This window comes from Danio rerio, chromosome 17, assembly GCF_052040795.2.
Source record: "Danio rerio strain M-AB ecotype USA chromosome 17, GRCz13ab, whole genome shotgun sequence".
Taxonomy (NCBI): domain Eukaryota; kingdom Metazoa; phylum Chordata; class Actinopteri; order Cypriniformes; family Danionidae; genus Danio; species Danio rerio.
In genome coordinates this window covers 2,365,001-2,377,500 of record NC_141037.1, presented here as the reverse complement: position 1 = coordinate 2,377,500, position 12,500 = coordinate 2,365,001, and the positions used below count along the sequence as shown (strand labels likewise).

The following is a 12,500-nucleotide window of genomic DNA, read 5'->3' as shown; positions in this document are numbered from 1 at the left end:
AATATAATTTAAAAATAGTTTGATTACATTTCCATAAATGCATCATCTAACATTATAATTTAATGACTAGAAATTTTGTCTTGTAACTTGTAACAGATATATAAGAATATATTCCAAAAGTAGCCATATTAAGTTACCATAAATGAATAATCAAAGAGATTATATTAATATACATTTTGTCATGCAATTTGTATTCAGTACCTGCCTGGTTACAAAAAAAATCTAAATGTAATCCAAAAGTAGTCAGATTACATTACTTAAAATGTATAATCTAACAGTTTATATTACTGCCTATTAATTTTGTCCTGTAACTTGTAATCAGTAACTGCCTGCATAGCACAAAAGTAATCTAAATGTAATCCAGAAGTAGTCAGATTACAATACCATAAATGTATAATCTAAGATATTATATTATGACTACAAATTTAAACATGCAATTTGTAATTAGTAACTGTATACTTGTAATTTGTAATTAGTAACTGTATACTATTAGTAACATTTTATAATTTAACAGATTATATTACAGACTACAAATTTTGCTATGTAATTAGTAACTGATTTGTTAGCACAAAAGTAATCTAAACGTTATCCAAAAGTAGTCAGATTACGTTACCATAAATGTATAATCTAAGCGATTATTCGTTCATTCATTTTCTTTTCGGATTAGTCCTTTCATTATTCTGGGGTCGCCACAGCGGAATGAACCGCCAACTTATCTAGCATATATTTTACACAGCAGATGCCCTTCCAGCTGCAACCCATCACTGGAAAACAACCATACACACTCATTCACACACATACACTATGGGCAATTTAGCTTACTCAATTCACCCTATACCGCATGTCTTTGGAATTGTGGGGGATACCGGAGCACCCGGAGGAAACCCACGTGAACTGGGGAGAACATGCAAACTCCACACAGAAATGCCAACTGACCCAGCCGAGGCTTGAACCAGCGACCTTCTTGCTGTGAGGCGACAGCACTACCTACTGCGCCACTGCGTCGCCCTCTAAGAGATAATATTAATATACATTTTGCCATGTAATTTGTAGTCAGTAACTGCCTAGCTTGCACAAGAAAATCTAAATGTAATCCAAAAGTAGTCAGATTACGTTACTATGAATGTATAATCTAACAAATTATATCACTGATTACACATTTTGTCATGCAATTTTTGAGTAGCATTTACCTGGTTAGAACAAAGTAATCTAAATGTAATCCAAAAGTAGTCAGATTACATTATCATAAATGAGTAATATAAGAATTTTCATTACTGATTACAATTTTTGATTACATCACCATAAATTGATAACATGTGAAATTTCATGACTGATTACACTTTTTTGTCACTTAATATGTAATTAGTAATAGATTAGTTAGCACAAAAGTAATCTAAATGTAATCCAAAAGTATTCAGATTACCATAAATGTAAATATTACTGACAACAAATTTTGCCATGTAATTAGGAACTGCTTGGTTAGCCCAAAAGTAATCTAAATGTAATTTAAAGCAGCCCAATTACATCACCATAAATTTATAATCTAAAGATTATTTTACTAACAACTAGTTTTGTCATTTAACATGTAATTAGTAAAGGATTGGTTAGCACAAAAGTAATCTAAATGTAATCCAAAACCAAATTACATTCCCATAAATTTGTAAACTAAAAAATCATATCACTGACTCACATTTTGTCATGCAATTTGTATTTAGCAACTGCTTGATGAGCACAAAAGTAATCTAAATGTAATCCAAAAGTAGTCCAATTTACATTACTTTAAATGTATGATCTAACAGTTTATAATACTGCCTATTCATTTTCTCATTTAACTTGTAATTAGTAAATGCTTAGTTAGCACAAAGTGATCTAAATGTAATCCAAAAGTAATCCAATTACATTACCAAGAATGTATAATCTAATAAATTATATCACTGATTACACATTTTGTCATGCAATTTTTGATTAGCATTTGCTTGGTTAGCACAAAAGTAATCTAAATGTAATCCAAAAGTAGTCAGATTATATATCATAAATGAGTAATATAAGTATTTTCATTACTGATTACAATTTTTGTCACTTAATATGTAATTAGTAATTGATTAGTTAGCACAAAAGTAATCTAAATGTAATCCTATAAGTATTCAGATTACCATAAATGTATACATTTTGCCATGTAATTAGCAACTGCTTGGTGAGAACAAAAGTAATCTAAATGTAATCCAAAAGTAATCAGACTACATTACCATAAATGTATAATCTAAAAAATTATTTCACTGATTTCACATTTTGTCATGCAATGTGTATTTAGCAACTGCTTGGTGAGAGTAAAAGTAATCTAAATGTAATCCAAAAGTAGCCCAACTAAGTTACAATAAAATTATAATAAAAGTCCTGCCATGCAATTAGTAATAAGCAACGGATTACGCTTTATAAGTAGAGTTAAGTTCACACTTGCCTTGTAGTGCTCCAGGGCATCCAGAGCGAGTCTGTGTCCCTCAGAAGAGAACATGCTGAGGGCCGCCAGCAGCTCAAACACCTGCTTTTTCACCATAGTGTTGGACGTATCCAAAGCTGGAGGGAAAGGGAAAGGAAAAGTCCTGTTTTTAGCTTTCTCCTCCATCGCTTCAGCTTCCTCCTCCATGACTCTCCACTTCTGAAAGTGTTAGCAGCTATTTTTTGAGGGAACTACGTGAACTTTGCACTTCTGATGGTCAGAAAAAACAGTCCAAGCATGTGATAGGTGTGAAGATTGAGCAATGGAGATACTGTGAGCTCCTGCTTTGGAGGAATGTGTGTTTTCTGCATTTATCTGGATAGTTTGTACACAGATTTAAAGGGACAGTCAAACAACCAGAATTCTGTAACTACTAGAACTAGCATATGGGTCATTTTGTCTGTTCTCATATAAGGTGTCATATTGTAAAAGTAATCTAAATGTAATCCAAACATAGTCAGATTACATTTCCAAAAAATTTGGTTTTAAAATTATATTACTGACTACAATATAGAATGTAATCCAAAGGTATTCTGATTACGTAATTATAAATGTAAAATCTACAAGATTATTTAACTACAAATGTTGTCATGCAATTTTTAATTAGTAACTTATTAAATAGCACAAAAATAATCTAAATATAATCCAAAAGTAGTCCAATTACATTATCATAAATGTATCATCTAAGAGATTATATTATGATAACAAATTGTATCATGCAACTTATAATTAGTAACTGACTGGCTAGCACAAAAGTAATCTAAATGCAATCCAAAAGTAGTCAAATTACATCACTTAAATTTAAATGTATAATCTAACAGTTTAAACTATTGCCTATTAATTTTGTCATGTAAATTGTAATTAATAACTGGTTGGTATGTACAAAAGTAATCTAACTGTAATCCAAAAGTAGTTTGATTATGTTATCATAAATAAATAATAAAGAGATTTTATTACAGACAAAAAATTGGTAATGTGTAATTAGCAATGGAATGGTTAGCAAAAAGTAATCTAAATGTAATCCAAAAGTAGTCAGATTACAAAACTTAAATGTATAATCCAACAGTTTAGATTACTGCCTGTTAATTTTGCCATGTAACTTGTAATTAGTAACTGCTTGGTTAGCACAAAAGTAATCTAAAAGTAATCCAAATTTAGTTAGATTACGTTACTATGCATTTTGTAATTTAACAGATTATATTACTGAATACAAATTTTATAATGTCATTTGTAAATAACAAGTGCTTGGTTAGCACAAATGTAATCCAAATGTAGCCAGATTACATCACTATAAATGTATAATATAACAAATTACATTACTGGCTACACATTTTGTCATGCAGTAATTAGCAACTACTTGGTAAGCACAAAGTAAATATAATCAAAAAGTAGTCTGATTATGTTACCAAAAATATATGATTTAACAGGTTAAATTACTGACTACAAATTTTATCACTTAATATGTAATAAGCAATGGATTTGTTAGCACAAAAGTGTACTAAATGTAATCCAAATGTAGTTAGATTACATTACCATACATTGTATAATCTAACAGATTAAATTACTGACTACAAATGTTGTCATGTGATTTGTATTCAGCAATTGCTTGGTGAGCACAAAAGTAATCTAGATGTAATCCAAAAGTATTCAGATTGCGTTACCATTAATATATAATCTAGCACATATTACTACCTACACATAAAGTCATGCAATTCGTAATTAGCAAGTGCTTTGTTAGCGCAAAGTAAACATAATCCAAAGAAAATGTAATCCAAAAGTACTCCGATTATGGTACCATAAATATATAATCTAATAGATTTTATTACTGGCTAGAAATTTTGTCATACAATTTATAATTAGCAACTGATTGTTTAGCACAAAAGTAATCTAAATGTAATGCAAAATAGACCAATTACATTACCATAAATGCATAATCTAAGAGATAATATTACTACAAATTTTCTAATCAATAACTGATTGGAAAGCACAAAAGTAATCTAATTGTAATCCAAAAGTAGTCAGATTACCATAAATGTATAATCTAACAGTTTAGATTATTGCCTATTAATTTTGCCATGTAACTTGTAATTAGTAACTGCTTGGTTAGCGCAAAAGTAATCTAAATGTAATCTAAATGTAGTCAGATTACGTTACTATGCATTTTGTAATTTCGCAGATTATATTACTGACTACAAATTTTGTAATGTTTTTTGTAAATAGCAACTGGTTGGTTAGCACAAAGTAATCTAAATGTAGTCCAAAAGTAGTCAGATTACATTACCATGAATGTATAATCAAACAAATTATAATACTGGCTCACATTTTGTCAAGCAATTTGTAATTAGCAACTGCTTAGTAAGCACAAAAGTAATCTAAATGTAATCCAAAAGTAGTCTGATTATGTAACCCTAAATATATAATTTAAGAGATTTTATTACTGACTACAAATTTTGTCACTTAATATGTAAATAGCAATGGATTGGTTAGCACAAAAGTAATCTAAATGTGATACATTAGTATTTAGATTACATCACCAAACATTTTAAATCTAAAACTATATTACTGACTACAATACGGAATGTAATCCTAAAGTATTCAGATTACGTTACCGTAAATGTATTATCTATGAGACTGTATTACTACAAATGTTGTCATGCAATTTGTAATTAGTAACTGATTAGTTAGCACAAAAGTAATCTAAATGTAATCCAAAAGTAATCAGATTACATTACCATAAATGTGTCATATAAGGGATTACATTATAAATACATATTTTGTCATGCGATTTATAATTAGTAACTGACAGGTTAGCACAAAAGTAATCTAAATGTAATCCAAAACTATAGAAATGATTAATCTAAGAGGTTATATTACTTTAAATTTTGCAATCAGTAATGGATTGGTTAGCACAAAAGTAATCTAAATGTAATTCAAATGTAGTCAGATTACTTTACCATACATTTTATAATCTAAGATTATATTACTGACAACAATATAGAATGTAATCCATAAGTATTCAGATTACGTTACTATAAATATATAATCTACAAGATTATATAACAGGTTAAATAACAGACTACAAATGTTGGCACTTAATGTGTAATAAGCAATGGATTGGTTAGCACAAAAGTAATCTAAATGTAATCCAAAAGTAGTCTAATTACATTAATTTAAATATATAATCTAACAGTTTATATTACTGCTTATTAATTTTGTCATGTAACTTGTAAACAGTAACTAATTGGTGAGCACAAAAGTAATCTAAATGTAATCCAAATGTAGTCAGATTACGTTACCATACATTTTATTATCTAACAGATTCAATTACTGACTTCAAATTTTGTCATGCAATTTGTATTTAGCAACTGTTTGGTGAGAACAAAAGTAATCTAAGTGTAATCCAAAAGTAGTCCAATCACCTTACCTGAATTACCTTAAATGTATAATCTAACAAATTATATTACTGGCTACACATTTTGTCGTGCAATTTGTAATTAGCAACTGCTTGGTGAGCATGCAGTAAATGTAATCCAAAGTAAACGTAATCCAAAAAGTAATCTAATAAGAAAGCAACAAAGATTTAATGTAGTTATTTACGAAATCTTTCATAAGATAACCCTTGTTTTGTTTGTATAGTCTACATTAACAGAGAAATGGATAAAAAATATATGAATTATTAAAAGGGGGTGTACTCATCCATGCTGAGCACTTTACATATGCTATTGTCAGGATAATGATATTGTACTGATATATATCGTAGCGGTGTGTGTATACCCTGCGACAGCTTGCGCACGTATCCCTCATTGTCCACGATGAAGTGAATGCCAGCAGATGAGTTCATGACGGCTCGAACACAGCTGACACAGGTAAGTTGCAGGAGAGCGTCTGCGATTCGAGAGCATCCGCGTCCTGACAGCCGGTCCAGAGCCTCCAGCAGCAGATCCAGACCCGACAGCTCCAGAAACTGTACCATCCAGGCCTCCTCGCTGCCCTCCAGACGCTTCCGCAGACCTGAGTAGTTCACCACAGAGGGCACCTGCCGAGAAGAGCTTCATTCTTTAATAAAAAGTACATAGTAAACACACAGAGCTGAAGTCTAAATTATTCTGTGAATTTTTTCTTTTCTTTTTCTAATATTTCTCAAATGATGTTGAACAGATTCAGGAATTGTTCACAGTATTTCCTATAATATTTTTTCTTCTGGAGAAAGTCTGATTTGTTTTATTAGGCTGGCTTGTGTAGCAAGCCAGACTATTGTTATCCTATTTTTCTTCTGAGACTAAAAATTAAACTATATCTCCTCCTAGAGCTTTCAAGCTATGACCACCAAACTCGCATCAGACCTCCAAACTGGTCTGACTTGGGTTGCTATATCTTTTCTGACTGATCCGACTTTTGGTTTTCCGAAAAACGTAACGGGACCGTCTGAAAAATCCCATTGACTTAACATTGGACCAAACTTTGTGACCTCATAACTCTGCATCAGACTGTCCTACAGGCTTCTAACTGAGCTCATTTAACTCAGACTACCTAACTGCCAATAACTGATGAGCTTTTTACTTTCTGGCCACACCCTAGCAACCACTTTTGGGACCCTGGAAACTGTCCCATAGACTTCCACTGCAAAAGACTGTCGCACAGACTTCTAACTGGGCTCATTTAACTCAGACTACCAAACTACCAATAACTGATGAGCTTTTAACTTTCTAGCCACACCCCTAACAACCAGATACGGCACCCTAGCAACGGTCCCATAGACTGCCATTATAGAGGTTCAGATTGATATCGTCATGCTGCAGTGTGATAGAGACATGGGTGTTGCTTTTAACTGTTCATACTGGCAAGAAGCTTTGATACATCATCAGTCTAAGCTGTCAATCCACTCCATAGCAACAAAACAGACTAACCTAGCAACGATATAACAGCAGCTATATCTCAGTATCAGAACATCGTAGAGAAGCGGGGGTTGGCTTGTTTGACTTATGCTAGCACACCATCCATCCATCCCTCCATCATCTATCTATCTATCTATCTATCTATCTATCTATCTATCTATCTATCTATCTATCTATCTATCTATCTATCTATCTATCTATCTATCTATCTATCTATCTATCTATCTATCTATCTTTTCATACTTTTTTAAAATTGTTTAAACTAAATAAACTATTACCATCAGGCTTTCACAAGCCAGCCTCAAAGTTTGTTCTCAAACTTTAAGAATCTAGTTTTGGCTAGAATAAAAGCAGCTTTTCATGTTAAGGTCAATATAATTAGCCCTTTAAAGGGCCATGAAACCCCCTCGTTTCAGCAGGGTGTTTTCACACCTCTACTTTGGAAAAAGTCAGAAAAGTGGGCGTGTCCAGCTCTGTTTAGGGGGGAGTGTCGGAGGAACTAAAGTGGGATGGTGTGGGAGTGTCTATTTGTGCACGCGCGAGTTTCAGAGTCAAAATACACACACACACAGACAGGAGAAAGTGATGGTGTTTAACCTACATGGACATCTGTAGTCGAATTATTTGCCAAATTATTAAATGTTGGACTTTAACTGCAGTTTGGCTCTTTCATTCAGGGAATTCATTCATGCCTCTCGCGACAAACGAGATATTTGATTCGAGGAACTGCTGCAAGCGTGTATTTTTCATGCAATGTTTGATACCGCACGGCGAATGAGAGAAAAAAAAACTCTGCATTTCCCGGAAACTTAGATGCACACGGCAGGTAGCGTCAGAAAGCCGCGTGTGTTATTCCGGTCACTAAATGCAAACTGAATAAACAAAGAGCACTGGTCGCTCACTTACCAAATCTGTAGAGACAGAACAATCACCAGCAACTAGAGCCGCGTCTTTATGAAGAGAAGACTACAAGCGAATCCGGATCTCAGCGTTTGCAGATGAGAACAGCTCTCAGGTAAACAATAATTCTCCTTAGACACGTAAGTTATTATTGTCGAGCGTCGCGTACACTGTTAATCCACACGTGACTCTGAGCTCTCACAGAGAGAAAATGAAAACGAAACTTAACAGCAGCAAACTATAAAAGCAACACTTCACGCTTGTTTTGCCAACACAACATGGCGTCTTCGTGGTGTAAACACGGTGACAATAATGAATATTAATGAAGTTGCACAATAGAGCGCGGTGATTGGTTTGACCCAAGCCTTATTCATGCATTAATGCATCACACTGTAAGACGTAATAAGACACACTCTGGCACAGACGTCCAGTCTGCACGCTGGAATACACGCTATTATGTCATGACCGTGACGCAGCTTCAAAAACTCGTTTCAAACAGGAAGCACGAATTTGCTTGAAATAACGCAAAAACAACCAATTTACACTTTTTAGTGAAATATAGGTGTCCTAATAGTGTTTTTAGCAGTGTGGGACACATATACGACTGTCAACAGCTCAAAAAATGTGTTTTGGTGTTTCGTGACCCTTTAAAGGGAAATGTCATCCTAAGCTAAATTTGAACAAAATGTGAAAAGACATCTAGAAAGACTGCAGATTGGAAAGACTTCAGATGGTTTGGAAGGTCTGTTTTATTGTTATGTAATAAAGTCTGCTATTGGAAAGCTCCAGACTGAGCTGGATTAATAGAGAGGCATGATACCTGCAGCAGGCGTATGCATAGCTCAGCGTCTGCATTCTCCAGATTGGCCTCCTGAGGGCCGTCTGAGTCCTGAGACGAGCCCAGACGACCCCTCACCGCAGCCCATTTCTGCTGGGCTCCCTCAGCCTTCATCGACATCATGATGGAAACAGCCTTAGGAGGAGAGAAACACACACAATATGATACTTTATTATAGGGCTGCACGATATTGGAAAAATCGGACATTGCGATATTTTGTTTTTCTGATATGAATATGGTCTGATGGATTGGATTCTCTGATGGATGTCCGCTACAGAATGGAGTGACACATATATCTTTTTATGATTTTATAATAATAAATAAAGTCAAAAGTTTAGGGTGAACTTTAATGAGGGGTCACCAAGCCATGTCCCTTTGAATGTCATTTTTGTGCCCCTAAATGGTATCTGTGGCCATGCAGCCCAGCCCTGCATTTGAAGAACTGAGTCACATTTGGTTTGGGTGGAGTGAATAATTTCCCACTACACACACTCATATTGAGCAACACATTAAAAAAATGCAGGAAGGTCAGAGTCTCTATCACAAACCCTCATTTAAAAGGAAAAAAGGAGAGTAAAAAAGACATTCTTGAGTCCAGGTTTTGACTCCAGCAGGTCTGAACTGACCATTTCTCTCCTCTCTTCAAGCAGGGTTAACATTTCCTGGAACGTCTGACAATCTGAGCTGTTTTTTTTTTTTTTACCGTAAGTAGATTTCTGTGCAGGTTTTGGCATGAGATGCTGATTTTTTTTAGCTGAGTGAATCACTGTTTCTTTAGCAAGAGTATTCAAGGAACAAATCCGCCTATAATTTCACATCCTATAAAGAGCCTTTAATCATCACTAAAGTGAATTATATGAGATATAGCATTAACACACCCATAAAGTACACACACAAAAGCCTCCAGCACACACACACACACACACACACACACACACATAGAAATATAGACACACTGAGATATAAACACATATTTACAGCACTTTACAAAGATTTAAAGAACAATTACTAATAAGAATGTTTTACGTCAGTAAACGTTTAATTCAGTGTGTTTTTACGGACAATTTCTGAGTTAAAATGTTCAGAAACCAGTTTTTCCTATGTGTATGAGGTTCATTTTTATATTACATCCAAAAATAAGCTGTTTTTGGAGCTGTTTACATTTATTACAAAATGCAGAATGTCCAAAAATGCAAAAAAAAAACAAACATAAATATTATATATATATATATATATATATATATTAGAGGTGTGAACCTATACTGGTCTCACGGTTCGGTTCGGTTATGATTATCATGCCTTCGATTCGGTTCAATTCGATATCTCGGTGCATCACGATGCATTGACGATGCTTTCCATATACAGTCTTATATTTTGGGGGGAGGCTATAACAAGCTGTCTGTAAACACACAGACACACAGCACAACACTGTCTCTCATTCAAACACATACACAAACATAGACAGCACCAATATTGCGACAAATATTGCGATGGCTTAAATGGAGCAGTGGTCGTAATATCGAGCGAAAAAAAATAAAAAGACAGCTGTGAAACATAACCAGCTTTGTCTTTTTGTAGGAAACACACTTTAGATCTTTTTAGGGTGAGAGGTTTTTGAGTTATTGCCGTCTATCATTGAATGTGTGTCAGGAATTTTGAAAACAAAACCAACTGAACCGCGCTCATTTCTGGCGCCCCCTGGATATACAGCACCCTTAGCATTTGCCTATGGTGCCTATGCCACGGGCCGGCCCTGCGTTGGCTGAGTGTTGTAAATACTCGCGCTCACCTCCCTCACGACAGAGCGCACAGGAGATAAATGACGTCAGTACATAATAACCGGTTATGATTATTACTGAACCGATACCTTATTGTCCGCGTCTGCATTGCGGCGCACCGAAGAAACTATTAATTTTGACACCCCTAATATATATATATATATATATATATATATATATATATATATATATATATATATATATATATATATATATATATATATATATATATATATGGCAGCACAGTGGTAGCAAATTCGCCTCACAGCAAAAAGGTAGCTGGTTTAAGCCTTGGCTGGGTCAGTTGTCATTTCTGTGTGGAGTTTGCATGTTCTCCCCATGTTTGCGTGGAATATATATTTTTCAAAATAAAAATGATGGAGAAATAAAAAGTGATGAAGAACAGAGAACCAAGTCCAGGAGACTTGAACAAGCAGAAATCATCTTTATTAAGACGTGTTGGTTGATCTGCAGTCATACAGCGCCTTCAAGAAGTCCATGGCCATGTTTCCACTATCGCGCCTAAAGAGAGCAAGCCAGGGCGCATGTGTTTGGACTGTGGGGGAAACCTGAGCACCCAGAGCTAACCCATGTCAACACTGACTCAGCCGAGGCTTGAAACAGCAACCTTCTAGCTTTGAGGTAACAGCACTTAATCATCAAATCATCATAGTATATTGATTTCTGAAGGGTCATGTGACACTGCAGTAATGATGCTGAAAATTCAACATTATGTGAAAAAAATAATCTGCTTGCTTGTATATAAATTTAAATGGATGTACAGTTGAAGTCAGAATTGTTGGCCCCCTGAATTATTAGCCCCCCTGTTAATTTTTTCCCTAATTTCTGTTTAACGGAGAGATTTTTTTCAACACATTTCTAATCATAATAGAATTAATAACTCTTTTTAATAACTGATTTATTTTATCTTTGCCATGACAGTACATAATATTAGACTAGATATTCTTCAAGACACTTCTATACAGCTTACAGTGACATTTAAAGGCTTAACTAGGATAATTAGGTTAACTAGGCAGGTTAGGGTAATTAGGCAAGTTATTGTATAACCATGGTTTGCTCTGGAGGCTATAGAAAATGCATAGCTTAAAGGGGCTAATATTTTTGTCCTTAAAATGGTGTTTAAAAAATTAAAAACTGCTTTTATTCTAGCTGAAATAAAACATATAAGATTTTCACCAGAAGGAAAAATATTATCAGACATACTGTGAAAATTTCCTTGCTCTGTTAAACATCATTTAGGAAATATTAAAAAAAAAAAAAATCAAAAGGGGGCTAATAATTCTGACTTCAACTGTATGTATCGTCATTTAAATAAAATATTGATCCTAAAAAACATTACATTGCACAACTAAATCCCAATTTACAATATGTTGACATAGAAAATATCCATTGTAATACTAATACTTTTTCAAAATGTTCTACTATATGACTGATTCAATAAATGCAACAAGAGAGCAGAATCTTTCCTATCCAACAGCTGCTGTGTCTGATCTGCTGATTTAACACGATCTGCTGGAATCTGTGCCATCAGCCCATCGGGGATTAAATGTGGACAAAAGAGTGTTTATACC

At 34.1% G+C, this 12,500-nt stretch overlaps 1 protein-coding gene across 8 annotated transcripts in view; it reads right to left on the bottom strand.

The window, feature by feature from the left end:
* inf2 (inverted formin 2) overlaps nt 1–12,500 on the bottom strand; it is an 80,609-nt gene that overhangs the window by 51,935 nt on the left and 16,174 nt on the right. For all 8 annotated transcript variants that reach the window (XM_087289788.1, XM_087289790.1, XM_087289792.1 and 5 more), the window contains exons 2-4: nt 9,113–9,265; nt 6,272–6,533; nt 2,459–2,574 (exon numbers count right to left, since the gene is read on the bottom strand). In XM_087289788.1, coding sequence (XP_087145914.1) covers nt 2,459–2,574; nt 6,272–6,533; nt 9,113–9,253 — 519 coding nt within the window. In that variant the 5' untranslated portion in view covers nt 9,254–9,265. The remainder of the gene's footprint in view (nt 1–2,458; nt 2,575–6,271; nt 6,534–9,112; nt 9,266–12,500) is intronic.